The sequence below is a fragment of the Lupinus angustifolius genome, chromosome LG06, assembly GCF_001865875.1.
Source record: "Lupinus angustifolius cultivar Tanjil chromosome LG06, LupAngTanjil_v1.0, whole genome shotgun sequence".
Lineage (NCBI taxonomy): Eukaryota > Viridiplantae > Streptophyta > Magnoliopsida > Fabales > Fabaceae > Lupinus > Lupinus angustifolius.
In genome coordinates, this window is record NC_032014.1 from 30,822,528 (window position 1) to 30,843,912 (window position 21,385).

The 21,385-nt window shown below is 32.2% G+C and overlaps 3 protein-coding genes across 4 annotated transcripts; 1 reads left to right on the plus strand and 2 right to left on the minus strand.

Moving 5' to 3' along the window:
• On the minus strand, positions 6,824 to 13,204 carry LOC109351098 (nucleophosmin). 2 transcript variants are annotated; one of them, XM_019592447.1, is made up of 7 exons: positions 12,814 to 13,204; positions 12,630 to 12,740; positions 12,343 to 12,411; positions 11,930 to 12,061; positions 11,075 to 11,152; positions 7,462 to 7,593; positions 6,824 to 7,369 (listed from the first exon to the last, which is right to left on the minus strand). In XM_019592447.1, exons 1-7 carry the CDS (start codon positions 12,997 to 12,999, stop codon positions 7,178 to 7,180), a joined length of 900 nt encoding a protein of 299 aa, XP_019447992.1. In that variant the 5' UTR covers positions 13,000 to 13,204; the 3' UTR covers positions 6,824 to 7,177. The 2 variants fall into 2 exon arrangements, with proteins under 2 accessions (XP_019447992.1, XP_019447990.1); XM_019592445.1 differs by lacking the exons at positions 11,075 to 11,152; positions 11,930 to 12,061; positions 12,343 to 12,411; positions 12,630 to 12,740; positions 12,814 to 13,204 and adding exons at positions 7,677 to 7,754; positions 8,532 to 8,663; positions 8,945 to 9,013; positions 9,232 to 9,342; positions 9,416 to 9,757.
• On the plus strand, positions 14,202 to 16,879 carry LOC109351097. Its single transcript, XM_019592444.1, has 5 exons — positions 14,202 to 15,042; positions 15,505 to 15,557; positions 15,882 to 16,030; positions 16,118 to 16,269; positions 16,372 to 16,879. Exons 1-5 carry the CDS (start codon positions 14,268 to 14,270, stop codon positions 16,734 to 16,736), a joined length of 1,494 nt encoding a protein of 497 aa, XP_019447989.1. The 5' UTR covers positions 14,202 to 14,267; the 3' UTR covers positions 16,737 to 16,879.
• LOC109351099 (pollen-specific protein SF21-like) lies at positions 17,118 to 20,561 on the minus strand. The gene is made up of 11 exons (XM_019592448.1): positions 20,371 to 20,561; positions 19,445 to 19,544; positions 19,141 to 19,238; positions 18,953 to 19,041; positions 18,736 to 18,796; positions 18,563 to 18,649; positions 18,398 to 18,475; positions 18,251 to 18,307; positions 18,098 to 18,153; positions 17,882 to 18,017; positions 17,118 to 17,606 (listed from the first exon to the last, which is right to left on the minus strand). Exons 1-11 carry the CDS (start codon positions 20,419 to 20,421, stop codon positions 17,385 to 17,387), a joined length of 1,035 nt encoding a protein of 344 aa, XP_019447993.1. The 5' UTR covers positions 20,422 to 20,561; the 3' UTR covers positions 17,118 to 17,384.

Below are 21,385 nucleotides of genomic sequence, written 5' to 3' on the forward strand. Positions count from 1 at the left end.
GAAATCTTACATTAGATTAGTAATAAACAACTTAGAGAATATGTGTTCTCTAAAGTCCTAAGAAATAATTATGCAAAAGAAGTTGGAATAAATTAAGACATGTATAAAGCGCATATATAAGACCATTAAAGTCTTGTGATTCTCAGTTTTTTTTTACACTGTGCCATAATGTAATTTTAGTGGAGCTGGCAAAAAGCAAAGTTAATAATTTAAATACTAAAATGTAACTAATGAGAGCTTTATATTTCGAAGTTAGAATCAAGATTAATTTATTTGCACTTAACTCATGTATATCCATGATCAAGGAGATTGAAAAAATTATATGATCACATGCAAAAGTTACTACCTGAGTATATATTTAATTGGAATAAGAATAAAGAATAAAAAATAAAATGGATATATATCTATTTGCGGTTGACTATGCTAGTTGTAGGTATCTATCTATATATTTAATTAGTATAGTTAATTGTCAAATAATAAAATAAATTATATAATATAAAAGCATCAAAATGTATAATATATATAATATTTACTATAAAATGAATTTATGAATATAGGAATATATACATTACAAGTATCATAATACTCATGTCATGTACTTTTGTAGATACATACAAATGTAGTATTTTTATGGGTATCCATAAGTGTAAATATTTTTAAAGATAAGTGCAACTAGAAAAATCATAGCTTCTCCTTTATTCTATTTCTTGATAGCATTTCTCAATATTCCTATTTTTTAAGCCTTATAATTTATGCAACATCATACAGTCCACCCAGCTATATGAGATAGAGAAATACAATCTTTTGAGAGTCAATCCAGAAGAATCTGAGCAAAACATGATGGGATTTGTATTGATTATGATTACAATATTATCAATATTTTTTTTGTTAATCATCATTATTAATTTTGTGATGATATTTTGTTTTTCTTTCAATTTTGTTATTTATCTTTCCGTTAATGACATTTTCTTTTTTAATTTCTGTTAAAAACTTATGTTAAATTAGCACGTGAACCTTTGTTTATTAGATGAAGATTTCAGTCAAAAATTGACCATTATAACTCATCTTAGAATTTTGCTAATTTGAATTAAATTTCATATACTCGTGAAATGATTTTGAAGTCTTATCTTTTATCTTCAACTAATTCACTAGAATTGTGGAGCATGGGTGGATCCATATGATATATAAAAAAATTAAGAAGATGGAGGATAATAAGATAAGCAATGATGAGAAGAATTATGTAAGAAGATAATGAATATCCATGTGCTATGAAAGATAAATTGTAGATCTGCAATTAATATGGTGAATCTTAATGCTGAAAAAAGAACATGCCAAAGGGATCATATGACGAGTGTGCGGCAACTTAGGCCTGTAGGGTTGAGACAAGTATCAAAACATAGGTCTAACCCCATATGGAATTTCATTTTTTATTATATATCTTAGCTAGGGGATATTATTATTATGGAGTTTTAGTCTTGGGCTTGTTTTTCTACCAAGATAAATGATATGCAACATAATTGGCTGGAATGCATGGATATTGAAATTAACACTTATGCTCCATGACTCTTTGGTTAGAAGTTAGAACCCCCATATATAATAGTTTTGAGAGTTCGATTCTTGGGAGTGATATTTGTTGGAAGGGGTAACCACGAATTCTGAAAGAGATTAATTTTTTACCTAAAAAAGTTAAAGGGCATGCTTAGTAGTACAAAAAACTAAAATTGTATGTAAATATTGTATGGGAGGAGAGAGGAGAAAAGTGTACTATTGTTTGAAGTTTGAACTCAACCTTTCACACTATGTATCCCACGAGTGAGACTCATCTCAAGTAATGGAGATACAAGTGATTTTTCTTTTATATTTTAAGCATAAAAATGTAATATCATTTTAAATAAAAAAAATATAAATGTTAATGTATGTTGTTTTTTCTTTACTTTTATATAGCACTTCCTTCTCCATTAAGGAGTCTAACTCGTATCCCACATGCAACTCTACCAATTAATATGTACTATCATGCAAAAAAAAAACCAAATTTTAATATAAGTGAAGTTGTAATAGTATGGTTAACCCTTAGATTTGAAATCAATGCTTATATATTGGATATTAATCATAATTTTCAACAACCATCAACTACCCTTTTTAGATATTGAAGAGAGAAGAATAACTATATGTTAAATTTGTGTTCTCAATTGTTATTTAATTTGTTAACAGCTAAGTGTGTCAACCTAAAGTGAACTATTGAATTGACCAAGCTAGATAGTGTCACTTGATAACTAGTAAATTACTTGGTCAAATATATATCAATCCGAAAAGGAAATGAATTTTAAATAAAACAAAAAAAATTCAACATGTACATATCCCAATGTTGTTAACTTTTTTCTTATATTAACTGTCTAGCTAACTATTACACTAATGATATATGAATTAGATTATTTTTATTAATGTAGAGACAAATATATCAAAACATGAGTAAAAAAGTAATATAACTTGATATTTTTATCCTTAAGATATAACGAAATAACATTTTTATTCTTACATGTAAGTATAAAAATGATCACTCGTCTCTTTATTAATCAAGAATATGCTAACTCCCAATATATGGTGCAAATTAAATGTGCAACTAGAAGGAAGGCATAGCAATTAATAGTTCAACACCACATGTTGTTATTTTGTAATTCACCTGTAAAATCAAAGCATGATAGAAACACATCTTTATGTACTTAATTATGTTTGGTTAACCATCTAATGTAGGCAATATCATAGAAAGATCTAGAAAATAAAAATTTATGTTAAAGTATATACTTATTTTTAAAGAGAATATATAATTAAGCATGGAATTATTTTCAATTTAATCTTAAATGTATTTTAATTAACAATGAAACCAAACTTGTTCATTCACTTTAAAGATATAAGTACTATCCAAAAACTTTATTGAGTTTATTCACTAACCTTGATTAAGTTTATGAAAGAAGAATATGATCTCTTATAAAGTTTGGTAAGAAGACAACTATAGATTGAAAGAAGGGGAAGGGTTAAAATTAAACTAAGCATAGGATAAAATTGTTATCCAACATATGAATACTGAGTAAGGGAATATTTCAATGGTTGTATCAAAATTAGAGGGCATGAATCTTCTCAAAAGATATAGTACCAATGGTGACATGCCATGTTGGAGTTTTTGTTCTAATCATGCTAGTATTATGTCTAAGAGGGATAATGATAGAATATTATTAAGTAGGTCAGATATAAAATTAAATATACTACCTCTGGGTTGCATATTAATATTTCCCTGATTCTGTTTTTTCCTCTTTCTTTTTTCCTTCATTTTTATTTGCAATACTATACATGAGCAAAAGTTAATTATTACTAGTTTTTAGCACATGAAATATATGATTTTTGTAACTTTTTTATTTAAAAATTTTATATTTTGATTTTTCAATAATTAAAGAAAGACTTATACATCAATGTGAAAAAAGGTTACATAGAAATATACTTTTACATAAAGTTGCATAAATATATGGAGAGAGACATAGGAGCAGCTTAAACATTATATTTAATATTATACATATTTATTATTATCTCTTTACTCTTCTTTTTTGTAAAAGTTAAAAAATACACCAAAAATAAAGAACATATTTTGATGTTCAAAATATATTTTCCATAACATATGCTTAACTTACACATGCAGTGCTTACTAGTGATTATTACAGTGTTCATGCACACGTTTTTGTGAACAAATATAAATTAGAAGTACAAGTAGGGTTTGCCAATATGCACAAACATGCCAGCAAAGTGTCTTTGACTCTATGCATGTTACATATTTCTTGTAGTTGTCTAATCAATGGAGGAATATATATATATATATATATATATATATATATACTACGCACACACAGATTGAAAAAGTCTGGTATATGAATACTTCAGCCTAATTTGTTAATGCTAGTTTCTGTGATTACAAAGCTAGAAATGTGTCCCAACTATGTCCACATGGTATCTTTGACTCTTAATATAATACATGCATGTTTCAAAGTCTTAATGATCCCCGTACTAATGGCTGAATTTTCTCTATTAATGAAGAGACACGTGAATACTAGTAAAAGTATAATTTCATTATAATTAATGGGATAGATATGTCATTAAAAATTGTATTTCCCTTTATTATTTTTTTTTGAAGAATTTGTGTCTAGAGGATTCCAACTCACTAATACCTTTGTAATTAGATACTTGTTATGCACTTGTCTCTCATAATTTTTTATGTTATTCATATGCTCCAAACTTTGCCTTTTTGTGTGTGGGAATTTTATATATGCCTCAACCGTGTCCCTCTTTTTCAGTCATCATCTTGCAAATAATGTGCATATAATAAAATGTTGCAACTTGCCCTTAGTACTTATCACGGGATTTATGAATTATGAGTTGTGACCAATGCACAATGGAATAAGTTGCTAAACAAATAATATTAGTATAAAAAGGGTTCTTGCATTCCCTATGATGTTCTTTCTTCTCATTGTTTTTTCCATAAATGTGTGTATATTTAAATTAGTGAGTAGGGTGAGGATAATTGTTATCGTAAGAAATGAGAAAAATTAATAAGAATCAATAAATCTTAGTTGAAGAGGCAAGATTAAAATATATATGTATATGACTTTTTTGAGTGAATATATAATCAATACACAACTAGAATACTTTCAACTATCAATGAGTTCATTATTATCGAGGCATGAGAAGAGTAAAATGAAATATCACGTCTTGAACTAAAACCTTAATGCACATTAGTTTCATGAGTCTTTTCCACTTATAATCTCTTTCGCTCCCCTCGTATCCATTATGAGACTTCACACTCGAGTAAATCCAACAATATATATATACTTTATGAACATAATTCCAGCTACATGCCAAGTTGCCATGCATTGCCAAGCAGGCAAAGTCGATTATAGACTCAGCTATATAATGTTGCAGTGTTGCACACTCATATCTCTGCATTGGAACTCATGAAACTGTTACTAGTTTTATTACCTTCATGTTATAATATGTGTGTAGCTAGCTATAGATGATGCTTCTTCTTGAATTATTATTTCAAGATTGAAGTCCACTTGCAAAGTTTGAGATATGAATATAAGATAAGTATAAAGAAGCCAATTAATTATATGGAGTTGTCACTAATGGAGCACACTACTACATTTATTTTTCAATTCTTGTCAACAACATTTCATATCTTTTACTATCAAATTCGGCAACATAACATATGTGCAAATTTCAACATTTTTTTTAATGAGCGGGGACCCACTTACTCTAAGAGTAAAATTTTTAAATTTACTCCTCGTCCTAGCCATCAATTTTATGAATATATAATGATTTAGATCTACTCACTAATTTAAGCCATTGGATTTTCCTAGAATTGATGGCTAGGATGGAGAGTAAGTATGGAGTAAGTAAATCCTTCCCCATTTTGAGCATGTTCGAGTATGGAGTTGAGATTGTAGTTTAGAATTGTAGCTCTAATTGTCTCATATTGTGGGAATTAGAATTTGTTCCAAAACATGGATTTTAACAATGAATTAGAGATTATATATTGTAATTCTAATTTTAATCCACTAAAATTGGTGGCAATTGTGGTTGTGGTATATATTGGAGACATTAATGATAACATGATAATGGTAGTGACATCAATCATCATGGTGGAGTGTTACATTCGTAGTAGCAATGACAATAGTGTTGACAACATGACAATGATGACAATAGTAAAAGTAATGACATCGAGATATTGGTGGTAGATACAATAACGGAGCTGATATGATAGTAAATATGATGGTGGTAATGATGATTATAGTTACGGTGGCAAATGAAGGGACAATGGTGAGGTGACAATCACCATTTGACAACGATAACATGATGGTGGTGACAAGAATGATTATGGGGTCGTTGGGTGTAGTCGTATCAAGATAACGGCGATAATGAATAGTGGTTGTGACGACGACAACAATTGTAAAGTTTTGGTGGTGGTTGGAATGGTGCATTTGGTAGGGTGGTAGTGGTGAATGCAATAGGGGTGAAATGGTGACAATGTGGTAGAAGTTGGCGATGAGGACTAAGATGTAATGATTAAGGCTACAATGATTATGTTAGCTATTATATTGTGATGTATAGAATTTATTTTTGAAATGATGATTCTAATTCTAAATAAACTTCTAATCATGGTGACTAAAATTTCAATGTCCATATTTAATTTCAAACTTCAATTCCATGCTTAATCCCACAAGCCAAACATACATTTTAGAGGTAAAGTATGAAAACAATGAAAACCACTTTAATTACATAAAACATAAAATTCTTAATTTGATGTTTGTATTGCAATTTCCAAATGCTTCTAAGTGATGACCCTATCTAATATGCATTATTGGTAAGTGGCCTAAAATGTGATTATTCAGCCCATACTTGTCCCATGACTTTGGGTGCTATAGCCATTGTTCTTGTTTTTTATGCTTCCATCTCTGCACTCTGATTAGTATGTAATTATTGGAAGAAAAGAAAACAGAAAGGGGGTCTAAGGATATGAACATATATGTGACAGACTCATCTATTAGTCAAAATTCGGAGGAAAACATGTTTCCAGGATTCGAACCCTTGACCTTTATATACAAACAACTTTACTATTGAGTCAAGACTCACCTTGTAGGGACGTTGATATAATGCTCGAGTATACAATGAATGGCCGAAAATGCAATGCCTCAAGGGTTCAGCATTATAATTTATAAGATGTATTGAGCCTAATCAATTGGATGCATAATAATCAATATAATTGAGGATTATTAGATAGAGAACACAATAAACTTAACTTTTCCAGAGAAACATGTCAATAAATCATCCTAAATCATCTACAAAGAGAAGAGGGAATGGAACATTAATCAACCTATGAAGCCTCAAAAACTTCACACTCTTTTTAGCTAAGTAAACATCCACCCTCATACATCAACATTTGAGTCATTAAAATACATTAAGATAGCTAATTATAGATTTGAATATGAATCATTCCATGTAGAATGATTGTAAAACTCTCATTTCATTGCTTCCTTTACATTCCTACCTCATGTCCATCTTGATCAATAGTACCTCTAACAAAACTTGTGGAAATGCTTGCAGTTCTTAAACAACCAAGGATAATGTCTATGGTACCTTAAAGTTCCGACTTGCCTGCCTTTGAACCTTTCTTTGAGGTGGTTGTCTTCTTTCCCCTCCACCACTTTCGTATCTGATTGGAAACTCTGTCAGCATGTTTTTTCAGTGTCGCGCTCGTGTCTGCAATTCCTTTTCTAACCACTTGTTTCCAATCACCTTTTCTACTTTCCTTTTCTCGCAAGACTTTTCCCTGTAAGATACAATTTTCTCCAATGATAAGTGGTTATGGAACATTTCAGTCAATATTGTCTCTGAAAAAAGGTATTTCAATCAATATCATACCAATTTTGAAGGGAGGTCGGCCTCATCATCATCATCCTCATCTTCATCATCAGCATCTTCATCACCAAAATTCTTCATGTTCATTAACTCATCCCTCGAGTACATTTTCATGCCAGGTGCTCCTGGCATGCCCTGAAGCAGAATTAAATCCGGTAAGATCATAATGCAACTAGCCTTCCTCCGACGATATAAAATGATAAGAAAAAGAACAATACCTCCATAGATTTTAGTATCTTTTCCATTTCAGCCTCCTTATCGGACTTTGCAACAAAAGGTTCACCGGGAGTCCTATCCTGCAATATACAAAAGATCTTCTGATGAAAACCGAAGTAGGCTAATCAAGGAACAATGCAAGTGCATATGAAGTTGGCGAATATCATTGCATTAGATAAAGTTACAGTTTCCAAACTACATAGTCCAAAGAAGGGAGTAAGAGACACTATAAATAGAGGTCTATACAGAATTTGGATCCTAAAGTGCAGTGTGCAGGAAAGTGTTATGTTGATATAAAAATTCTGCTAAGATTTTTATAAGATACAAATACATGGATAACAAATCATTGACTTGCAAAAACCCACTCCCTAGATTTTCTCATGAAGTGTTACCACTTTTATATCTAAAGTGCTTCCTGCACGTTTAAGGATAAAAATCTGAATATATATTCTCATTATCGGTACCTCGTAGGCAATGAACTATGATTGCACAAAAATAGCATGCAAATTAAGTCCAAAATATAAGAAATTAGAGGGAAGTGTAGACAAACACCTTTACCATACAAAACAGGTTCAGAGTCTATATACAAACCTTATATACACAACACTAGAAACAACCAATTGGTAATTCGCTCAACTAACATCTTTCGGGGCCAACTTACAGAAAAGATAATTGTGCAGAGTAAAATATGATATTCTATGCAGCAGGATAAGCAGCCAGACTCAGACTCAATACTCGATATTACAGAAAAGACTAATTTAAGATTATTCAAAACCAATGACAACACACGAATCATTTTTCACATGAAAGTAGCATGCAACCTAGTATTGGAAACATCAATTTCAGATTGTAGTCACCTTAGGCACTGGGGGTGGATTGGTACTGCAGGTTTTAGTAAGGTCTTTGCAAAGATAATTGCGCAATGAATCAACATTTGGCTTGGATTTATACAAATACTCAGCAACATCTGTATCCGAATAACCTAGGACCTGCAAATTCAAATCAATAATTCAATCCCGCATATTAATTAACATAATATTGGATACATTTACGGTATTTGAATAGTGCATATCCATAACCAGCAGAGATCAGATGGCACAATGCATTCATCATGAATGTTAAATTGTGAATTATCAACACAGTGCTATTAAATGGTTGACAATACAGTAGTGTAAAATGTCCCCTCTTCATCCCTCTATCCTATACTATTTTGCCATTTCGAAACTCTATTCACTAGTGACGAATAAAAGCAATGTAAAAAGTGACATACCTCCTGACAGGCTCGCTCGATCGTCTTGCATTCGGAATTGCATTGACCTTCAGAGTCTTGTTCCACTAGCTGATTAAGAAGAATAGGAAGTTAGAAAAAACAATGTCAACAAAGTCAATATAAACAAACACTTATCATTCCTTCCAAAATCAAATGAAAGCCCTAATTCAAGTACCAAGAAATGAAAAAGTGCAGCAAAAGGGAATGTACTATAACAATATCAAACATAAATTGAAAATTCCATAAACTACAGGTTATAAAAAAAATCAAAAGTTGAATTCTTTTACCTCCAACCTATCTCCTTTTTCCACAATATCTATGCGCAATATCCAATCAGCTTCTGATTTTTTCAGATTACAACTATTCTCAGTTATCTCAATAATCTGGTACTCCGAGATCTAACATCCAAAAAAACACAATCAGATGAAACAATTGAAAGATGAATAACAAACAAATGAAACAAAAAAAAACCTTTTTGGGAGAGATTTCAGCTTGCTTCTTCTGAACTTGTTGATGCAACTCTTTCCCAAGCTTTTCACAAACTTGGCACTTAATATAAGGAATATCTTCCTTTCTAGCAATACCCACTGGTTTCTTGGAACAGTGAGAGATTGAAACCACAAGTGACACAGCTACAAACCATAACAATGCCTTCATCTTCTTAATAACACAGATAAACACAAACGGTTCTAGACCCACCTACGTTGGAAGATTGGATCCTTAAAAAGATCAAATTTTTTCACCAAATTTGGCTGAATGATTTGGTGGGTAATACATTTAAATCAAAATCCCAATAAACAAGCGTGTTTTACACTTATGATGATGACGTTGGAGTCTTAATTTGTTACATCAAAAGAACATTTTAAGTGCATGTGATTGGTCCAAATAAGCAAAAGATCGTGGGGTCCATCTTCTCCTCCAATGAGGTGCAAGTTAACACGTAGTACTTTTTTTATTAAGTTAAGATAACGGATTTTCATGTGTTTTTCAACTAGTTTATCACTTTAATTAAATATTTATATTTAACTTGCGTAATATCCCAATCTATAGAAAGTAACCACTTTCTTCCTATCTGAAAAAATTAATTTTTTTAATCATTTTTAAGTAAGAAGATATTAGTACAGTTGCATGCGTGTAAGGTCTTACTGGATGATTTATGATAAGAATAATAATGTTATGAGATACTGTCACTAATAGAGATGGCAAAACGGGAAGTCCAATTCATTTCGTCCATACCTGCAAATGCTCACAATATTTTAAGCAGACATACCCACATTGTCTTATCAAACAAAATGATATGCCCTAACTGTTTTAAAACAGGTTAATGGGCGGGGACCCTCGGACATTGATAATAAATATAAAAAAAAACTAATACAATAAAATAGAAAAATAAATAAATAAAGTAGTTGAAAATATATTTTTTTTAAAAACTTTGATCTTTTATATGAAATCGAATAAAACATGTCCCATTACGATTTTTTAAGAAATTAAATTACATTACATCATAATTTATTTGAAATTTTCTTTTTTTTATTACATTAAACTCGTATACCATCCGCATTGCCCAATAAAAATCTCTGCGAACATTACAAGCAGAAAGACAAATTTTGTATGTCCAACCAACAAATTTGCAGACTATGCAGGTCGGCCCAGGAACTTTACCCATTTTATCATCTACCGTCACGAACCTCAAAAACTCAAAACAATCAATATCTTATCTAAAAGATGAGATGAAAACATTAGAAGTACGAAAAAAAATCACTTTTTTTTATCTTATATAGTAATAAGTTCAATTTAAATAAAATAGTGATTGAATAAGCCCGACCCGAGATTTATAAACCGGGCAGGGCCCAAGTTACGTACCTAAAACCCCTCTGATAAACCCTAGATACCAAAGTCGTTCCTTTCATCGTCGATTAAGCACAATGGGTATCAATTTGATCCCTCTCGCCGGTGAAAACTACGATCTCAAGCTCAAACAATCAATTCAAGACCTTTTATCTGAGAGTAAAAAACAATCCCCTGATTTTTCTCTTTTCAACGATGCATTTTACGAATTGTTGCCCGGTAAGATCATAATGCAACTAGCCTTCCTCCGACGATATAAAATGATAAGAAAAAGAACAATACCTCCATAGATTTTAGTATCTTTTCCATTTCAGCCTCCTTATCGGACTTTGCAACAAAAGGTTCACCGGGAGTCCTATCCTGCAATATACAAAAGATCTTCTGATGAAAACCGAAGTAGGCTAATCAAGGAACAATGCAAGTGCATATGAAGTTGGCGAATATCATTGCATTAGATAAAGTTACAGTTTCCAAACTACATAGTCCAAAGAAGGGAGTAAGAGACACTATAAATAGAGGTCTATACAGAATTTGGATCCTAAAGTGCAGTGTGCAGGAAAGTGTTATGTTGATATAAAAATTCTGCTAAGATTTTTATAAGATACAAATACATGGATAACAAATCATTGACTTGCAAAAACCCACTCCCTAGATTTTCTCATGAAGTGTTACCACTTTTATATCTAAAGTGCTTCCTGCACGTTTAAGGATAAAAATCTGAATATATATTCTCATTATCGGTACCTCGTAGGCAATGAACTATGATTGCACAAAAATAGCATGCAAATTAAGTCCAAAATATAAGAAATTAGAGGGAAGTGTAGACAAACACCTTTACCATACAAAACAGGTTCAGAGTCTATATACAAACCTTATATACACAACACTAGAAACAACCAATTGGTAATTCGCTCAACTAACATCTTTCGGGGCCAACTTACAGAAAAGATAATTGTGCAGAGTAAAATATGATATTCTATGCAGCAGGATAAGCAGCCAGACTCAGACTCAATACTCGATATTACAGAAAAGACTAATTTAAGATTATTCAAAACCAATGACAACACACGAATCATTTTTCACATGAAAGTAGCATGCAACCTAGTATTGGAAACATCAATTTCAGATTGTAGTCACCTTAGGCACTGGGGGTGGATTGGTACTGCAGGTTTTAGTAAGGTCTTTGCAAAGATAATTGCGCAATGAATCAACATTTGGCTTGGATTTATACAAATACTCAGCAACATCTGTATCCGAATAACCTAGGACCTGCAAATTCAAATCAATAATTCAATCCCGCATATTAATTAACATAATATTGGATACATTTACGGTATTTGAATAGTGCATATCCATAACCAGCAGAGATCAGATGGCACAATGCATTCATCATGAATGTTAAATTGTGAATTATCAACACAGTGCTATTAAATGGTTGACAATACAGTAGTGTAAAATGTCCCCTCTTCATCCCTCTATCCTATACTATTTTGCCATTTCGAAACTCTATTCACTAGTGACGAATAAAAGCAATGTAAAAAGTGACATACCTCCTGACAGGCTCGCTCGATCGTCTTGCATTCGGAATTGCATTGACCTTCAGAGTCTTGTTCCACTAGCTGATTAAGAAGAATAGGAAGTTAGAAAAAACAATGTCAACAAAGTCAATATAAACAAACACTTATCATTCCTTCCAAAATCAAATGAAAGCCCTAATTCAAGTACCAAGAAATGAAAAAGTGCAGCAAAAGGGAATGTACTATAACAATATCAAACATAAATTGAAAATTCCATAAACTACAGGTTATAAAAAAAATCAAAAGTTGAATTCTTTTACCTCCAACCTATCTCCTTTTTCCACAATATCTATGCGCAATATCCAATCAGCTTCTGATTTTTTCAGATTACAACTATTCTCAGTTATCTCAATAATCTGGTACTCCGAGATCTAACATCCAAAAAAACACAATCAGATGAAACAATTGAAAGATGAATAACAAACAAATGAAACAAAAAAAAACCTTTTTGGGAGAGATTTCAGCTTGCTTCTTCTGAACTTGTTGATGCAACTCTTTCCCAAGCTTTTCACAAACTTGGCACTTAATATAAGGAATATCTTCCTTTCTAGCAATACCCACTGGTTTCTTGGAACAGTGAGAGATTGAAACCACAAGTGACACAGCTACAAACCATAACAATGCCTTCATCTTCTTAATAACACAGATAAACACAAACGGTTCTAGACCCACCTACGTTGGAAGATTGGATCCTTAAAAAGATCAAATTTTTTCACCAAATTTGGCTGAATGATTTGGTGGGTAATACATTTAAATCAAAATCCCAATAAACAAGCGTGTTTTACACTTATGATGATGACGTTGGAGTCTTAATTTGTTACATCAAAAGAACATTTTAAGTGCATGTGATTGGTCCAAATAAGCAAAAGATCGTGGGGTCCATCTTCTCCTCCAATGAGGTGCAAGTTAACACGTAGTACTTTTTTTATTAAGTTAAGATAACGGATTTTCATGTGTTTTTCAACTAGTTTATCACTTTAATTAAATATTTATATTTAACTTGCGTAATATCCCAATCTATAGAAAGTAACCACTTTCTTCCTATCTGAAAAAATTAATTTTTTTAATCATTTTTAAGTAAGAAGATATTAGTACAGTTGCATGCGTGTAAGGTCTTACTGGATGATTTATGATAAGAATAATAATGTTATGAGATACTGTCACTAATAGAGATGGCAAAACGGGAAGTCCAATTCATTTCGTCCATACCTGCAAATGCTCACAATATTTTAAGCAGACATACCCACATTGTCTTATCAAACAAAATGATATGCCCTAACTGTTTTAAAACAGGTTAATGGGCGGGGACCCTCGGACATTGATAATAAATATAAAAAAAAACTAATACAATAAAATAGAAAAATAAATAAATAAAGTAGTTGAAAATATATTTTTTTTAAAAACTTTGATCTTTTATATGAAATCGAATAAAACATGTCCCATTACGATTTTTTAAGAAATTAAATTACATTACATCATAATTTATTTGAAATTTTCTTTTTTTTATTACATTAAACTCGTATACCATCCGCATTGCCCAATAAAAATCTCTGCGAACATTACAAGCAGAAAGACAAATTTTGTATGTCCAACCAACAAATTTGCAGACTATGCAGGTCGGCCCAGGAACTTTACCCATTTTATCATCTACCGTCACGAACCTCAAAAACTCAAAACAATCAATATCTTATCTAAAAGATGAGATGAAAACATTAGAAGTACGAAAAAAAATCACTTTTTTTTATCTTATATAGTAATAAGTTCAATTTAAATAAAATAGTGATTGAATAAGCCCGACCCGAGATTTATAAACCGGGCAGGGCCCAAGTTACGTACCTAAAACCCCTCTGATAAACCCTAGATACCAAAGTCGTTCCTTTCATCGTCGATTAAGCACAATGGGTATCAATTTGATCCCTCTCGCCGGTGAAAACTACGATCTCAAGCTCAAACAATCAATTCAAGACCTTTTATCTGAGAGTAAAAAACAATCCCCTGATTTTTCTCTTTTCAACGATGCATTTTACGAATTGTTGCAAGCAAACGTTGATCCACCCTTTGAGGCTATATGGTTCTACGCTGCACTCACATTTCGTAGCAGAAATTTTGAAAAAGGTGATTCCTTGGATCGGATATTGGGCGCAAAAGACTTGTTTCAGGTTCTATCTGCATGTTCACTTTCTATTGGTGCTTCAAAGAGCGTAGCTTTATTGGTTCCTGTAGTTTTTGAGGTACAAAAAGTGGTTAAGGAACTGTTTGGAAGTGAATTGAAGTTAAAGAGAGAGAAGAAAGCAATGAAGGAGGTGAAGTCTTTGGTTGATATAATTCTTGGGTATATAAGTGTTTGTTGTAGTAAGATTTTTGAAGAGGAAAGTGATTCAGTTAGTTTGAATTTGATTTCGCCTTTCGCCGATTTGGCTCGTGTTTGGGTTAACTCAAATGATGGGTTTGAATCTTTGTTACCTCTTGTGAGCAGTGAAGTTTATAGTTGGCTTTGTAATACTAGAGAATTTCATGTTACTTACTTGGCTGGTGCTGTTATCATGGAAGCATTTCTCTTGAAATTGTGTCTGTCTTTCCATTTGGCGACGCAGCCGAAGGATGAATTGGAAATCAATCTCAGGAGTTGGGCTGTTGGCTCAATATCTAGCATTCAAAACATATACTTTTTGGGTTAGTGTTTTTTGTACCTTAAATTTCAGTTTAGTGCCTATTGTGACTGTTAAACAGCTTAATTAAGCCTTTATTCAATAAGCTGTTTCGGGATAAGTTAAAAATAGTTAATTTCCATAAGCTAAATACAGCTTAGAGGAAGGTGACTTTAAATCTGTAAGTTTGCAATGTTGATTTGTATAAATGGATATCTAACAGAAGCAAACCTCATAAGTAAAATAAAGGGTCTATAGTATCCTCTCTGAAATGTATGAACTTCTATGGGTCAGTTTACTTATGTCCATTGTATGTTTTTTGCTATTGAGTGTTGTTATTTTCATAATCTCTTTCAACATTGAAATTAGCTGAGCCGTGGATGAATTCCCATTAAATTTACCCAATCATGTAATTTAACTTCTCTTCAAATATGATACTCGTTTCCTAACTCCTAGTTTGATGTGGATTTCCCTTTTGTGTAACCAGAGATCCTCACGCGGGCAGCATTAGCTATACCTTTGCCTCTGAGTTCAATATTGGTTAGTATATGATCATCCTTATGCAGCATTCATGAGTTTATTCCATTTATTCTTTCTATACAACGACTAATCACGGCAGGCAATTTCTTCCCATTTTCATTGCACAAAACTCCAACCCCATTACTTTATGTATAAGTCCACTCACTTGTGCAGACAAGTTTTTTATAGTTCATAGGCTTAATCTTCTTTACGTCCTAAATCCATGTATCAGAATGTTGGGATTCTACTGTTTCTTTTTCTGTCTCCTTGTTTTGGCTGGCAACATTCTTCTATTTATTGTCATCATTAAATGTATAATTATCATGTTGGAATCTGTTTATGCAGAAACCTGAAGATGAAATTCTATTTAGGAAAGTTCTGTTTGATGCTGTACTATTGGTGGAGTACCCTTTCTTCTATTCAAATGCCAAATCCATTAAAAGCCTTACCTTGACCACATTGGTTGCTACTCATGAGGCTGTGGAATATTTTAGGTGTGAAGAATTAATTATTCTATTGTGCATATATTATTGTCTGGTTGCACTTTCAGGATGTAGTTTTATATAAATGTCTTAATGCAGGGGCCTCGGTGATCAGAACAGAGCTATCTCATACACAAGGGCATTTTCTGCATCTAGTATACCTTCACAAATAATTAAATTGGTTACGAGCCTGACTGGTTTGGATGAAAAAACGGGTAGAAGAAGCGGTTCCTCTCCAAGAGCTCTATTGAGTAAGTAGTAGATCTTGTACTTCTTTATGTCTCTAGGATTGCGGATGTGATATTCAATGCATTGAAACTAACATATTTCATTGTGTTTAATCTACTCTATAGGTTGGCTTCTAAGCCTTGAGAAACACGGGATTAGAATTTTCGAAGATGATATTTTAAAAAGCTATGCTAAGTTAGGACTTGATATTTCTCAAGGTGAGCAACCTGCAGATAACTTAGAAGGCAAGGTAGCAGATGATGACCTTTTTTATGTTGATAATAATGGGGAAGAGGGGAATACCGGTGAGAAGGATAAGCAGAATGAAGTAATTAGTTATGCATTCGTGGCTGCTGCCCAAACTATGAAGTTAACCGGAAATGGAAACCGAAAACGAAAGGGAAGAAACAATGCTAGGACTTCAGCTGCAAGTGATAGTTCAAGTGATGAGAGTGAAGTAGAGGATCCAGTTTCTGATTCAGATGCATAAGATGCAATGTTTTTTGCATTACATTATGCAATTGTTCTGTAAAATTTAAGGGTGGCATTTCTTATCCACTGCCTACTGCATACTAATTACAGAATTTTGAAGTGAACAACATTTTTTAACAAAGTTGGTTTTTATTTATCTAATTCTATGTGTATTATTTTCATTTAAGATTAAAACTTATTAACATGGGAATCAATGATGCATTAATGATGTAAAAAAAATCATGACCTTGTTGTCATATTGACAGTTAAAAGCTATGCTATCTTAAGTTATTCAAAATTTTCACCATTAAGTTATGCAATCTTCATTCTGGCTTTGATTCAAATGCTATGTATACCTCAAGTTGTAGGAAGCATGTCTTTAAAAATCAAAGGGTCCCTTTGGTTTATTGATTGCTCTCACCATGAATAACAATGGAATTTACAGATACAGTCCAACCATACCTTAATGACTTACTACAAATGAATGAAGGCAAATTTCTCTCTGTATTTATATTTTCACAAATCCCCAACCCCCTTTCTTTCTATGTACAACTCTCCATCCACTTCTATTTCCCTCTCAAACAGTAACAAATTATACAACAAAAAAGAGAAAGAAAGAACTGGTTTACATTACAAAGGTGTATATATATATGCATATATCTATACATCAACCTCGAAGTGAAAGACGCGTCTTTATAGGCTTGAGCTTCAATCCCATGCTTTCTGGAGAAAGGAGTTCAGGAGAGATGCAAGATGGGCTAAGAGGGTTGATTGGGATGTCACTTAAATAGCATGGCCTATACAAACCATAACCCATGAAAAAGTAATCCATTGGAATCACCATTGCATGTGGTTGTTCCTCTGTAACCATTGATCCACAAGCCTGAACCTGCCATATAAAGCAATATATGATATCATGCAAATCTAGATAAAGCAATATATGATAACAACCGCGCTAAAAATATTGTTTAAGGAAGAGCAAATGGAAAGTTTGTCTTGAAAATGATGTTTTAACTTATCGAGAAATGTCGGACTTAGTTTCGAAACATCTAAGAATGTTTTTGAATGTGGTTGAAAACATGTCCGAAACCAAACACTACCTTGATTATACTTTCTTGTTAGTTACATACATGTAAATCATTGTTTACATTTTACACTACATACCTCAACCAATGCACTATATCTCCTATCAAGTTTTGAAATCATGTGAAGAGCCTCCAAATGGAAAGGAGAACTGTCCCCAACAAATATAAGTGTTCGGCATTTTAACCGCTTCAGTCCTTCTGTTATATCGCGTCTTCTGCAAACAAAGTTAGAGCATATCAATATGCTGATATACACAAATTAAATATGGTGAAGTAAGTATATAGTAGATCTTACTGATTAATAGCGTGAAGAAACCGTAAAACATTAACGCCCTTTCTCTCATCCAGCAACTGGGAAAAGAAACAAGAAAAAGGAAATAACAATCGCATTTCAGCTGCAGGGCAGTACAGAAAGACGGCGAAGAAACTAAATAAGCTTAGCACTGACTTTTCTGCAAGCTTGAACTATCTCTGATTCTGGAACTTCGGCATTACCACGAACTTCCTGTTAAAATTGACTAGTAAAACTCGTAACATATCATCATATGAAAGAGATAATACAAGAGAGATATTAAGATTCATTGCATTACAATACCTTGCTGAAGTACCGCTGAAGCAAACACTCCTTCACCAAGCCACATACACCGTAGTAATATAACAAATTTGACATCACCTGAAAATTAATTACAAGCAGTTTTAGGCAATGTTATCAAATTAGAGACATCGTAAATGGAGTAGTCAGCAGGTGTTTGAAAGAAACCTTGTTAAGAATCCATTCAGTCCAAGAAGGAGCTTTGCACAAAGGAGATACAAGTATTAAACCAAGAACACGCTCCCTATATTTAATCTGCAACAAAGTACAAAGAAGAACAAATCAATAAGATTGACTTTATATTACAAGTACTAAGCATTGGTTAAACTGAGGAAACATACTGCGAATAAAGAAAGGATGTAAGCACCAGCCGTTACTCCCATACACATAACCGCACCAAGCCTGGACAAGGAAATAGTTCATGCTATATATCATATACATTAAATTTTTTGCTCAAAATACGTAGTGCCTTCTACATATTGGTTGAGTGTTCAAATAAAATAAAAGCTAAGGTAAACATTAAAAAATATTGACAAAAAGTAATTATATAGTAATTACCTAAAATAGTTGAGAATCTCAATTATTTGATCTGCTAAGTCTTCGAGGGAAGGGATGGAGTCATCAGGACAAATTGCAGCAGCTCCTAACTGCAAGAACTCTTGTGGAATTTCCGGTGAAACTATATGAATAATAATGTTCAGCCTAATGCAACAAAAAATTACATTCAAGTCCATCAAGTTACAAACCTCATGCCCAGGAGGACTGATATGATATATGCAAAAGTTGTGGAGCAGCAAAGAAGCAGCCTCCGGACAAAAGAATAATCCTTGGAAACACGACACATCTGTCGCATTCATAGAAGTAAAGGAATGTCTCAGATTTTCAGATTAGACTAAGCAAATGAGTTAAAACATAAACAATTACACATACAGTAATGTATTCAGGAAGAACTAAGCAATAAATTCTACAACAGCATGAAACAATTTCAGAATCTGGACATTTAAAACAAGTAGTTAGCTATAAGAAAATGTATTTTTCGACTATACTTACGATTTAGTGCTAAATCTGGGTAAGTGATTAGAGCTGGTTTGTCTTGATCCCCATAGACTATGACACAAACAGAACCACAACCAGTCCGAATGTGATGTTCCTGAAATAATAATCCAAAATAAGTGCAAAACAGAAACAGTAAAAAATAAAAATAACCGTAGAGAGAAAGTGTGACAAAAAGCACACAAACAATATATAGCTAAGGGTCTCAAAGACTGTAATGCACTTGGAAAGAATCAAGGTGACAGAAAAGCCAAAGCACAAAGGATCCAATTCCTTCAAAGCAATGAACATCATCATATATGAAATAGGAGAAAAAATGACATGGACCCCACCTAAAAACCCAAAAAAGAAGAAGAACAAAAGGAAAAGGAAAACAACAAAGTATGATAGGAAAAATATTAATATTATAAAAATTCCTACATCATCTAAACCTATATTTCAACATTTCATGATATACAAAGAGACAATGGTATAGGAAGCTATAACAAAAGATTAAGGCTTTGTTTTGGATAATTCATGCAGAGAAGAATGGAATTGTATATAATGAAACTCGAAAACAATGATCAAATGAAAAACCAAGAGGACAAGGAGAACCAAAGATGGGAAAACAATCAAATAGCTTAACGTATAAAAGGTGAAAGGACATTCAACACTTGACATATCAGGAATGCCCACATCAAAAATTGCCATTTAAAAATGCTCAGAACCCAAAAAATGATGTTTTGATTCAATTCAAAGGAAAAACAAACGGAAAAAACAAGCCATGCCCATGAATTTATGACAATCAAATAAGCCAAGTAAAAAAAACGGTAGTTGATGTATTCTATTTCTGGAAAGCACCCCATGTTGTGAAAACATGTGAAGGTGGATGGATTTGTATAAAGATGGAAACTTGGAAAGAAATGAGGAAAAGGGGTTGAAACCTTTCCACCGAGATAGATCTTCTCCATGTTCAGTGAAACAGATTCAGCCATGGATGTAGCTATGTTCTTTCTTTCTTTCTTTTTATGTTGGGTTGGGTCAAACAAACGAGAATCATGTGTTATTATATATATAGAGAGAGAGATAGGAAGAGGAAGAAGAAGATGGTGGTAGTTTCTCTGTTTCACTGTTGACACCATTGAATGGAATGGGACCCATTATTTTTTGTTTGACTCAAGCTAATTATTCTCTCTTATGCACCATTTGCAAGTTAAGTTTCTAAAAAAGATGGAGGAGAATTAGAATGGTTGAGAAACATGAGTGAGATACATCAAAATCATTGTATTTCGTAAAATTGAGGTTAGGATGAGGAGTAAGTTTTTAGAGTAAGTGGATCATTTCCTCCGAGAATTATATTTGTGTATACTTCTCATAAAATTTATTACTTTAAAGTTTAATTTATCGGTAGATATTTATGTTAAAAATCAACTCATAAACAAATTATTTATAAGTCTTATATACACGTAATAAGTTGCTAATTGGATGTCCTATTCTCATAGGACTTATTGAAAGAGAGAATTAGAATAATTTAGACATTTTTTCTAATCATTCATGATTACTAAATAAAAAACTAAAAATGACTATGGATTTTTCTAATACAACCTTATGGTGTATTTTAATTTATAAAAAAGTAAGTTGATATTGACATTCAATCTACTTGTAAACATTAAAACATTAATTACATAAATAATTATGTGTCTGTTACTTTTCAATGTGAACTTACTATTTTTTTAATTAAATTAATATATTTTCTGAGATACATATTAAAAAATTCTTGCTTAGTTTATTACCCAATAAACCTTTCATACTATCAAAAAAAATTATTATGAGTGATTATATAAAAGAATGTCTGAGTTCTAGTAAAATGGTTTGTAGAGGGTTATGTTTTAATTTGAGTATCCTAACAAAAAATGTAAAATTATAATTGAAGTACATTTCTCAGCACATATTTAAAAA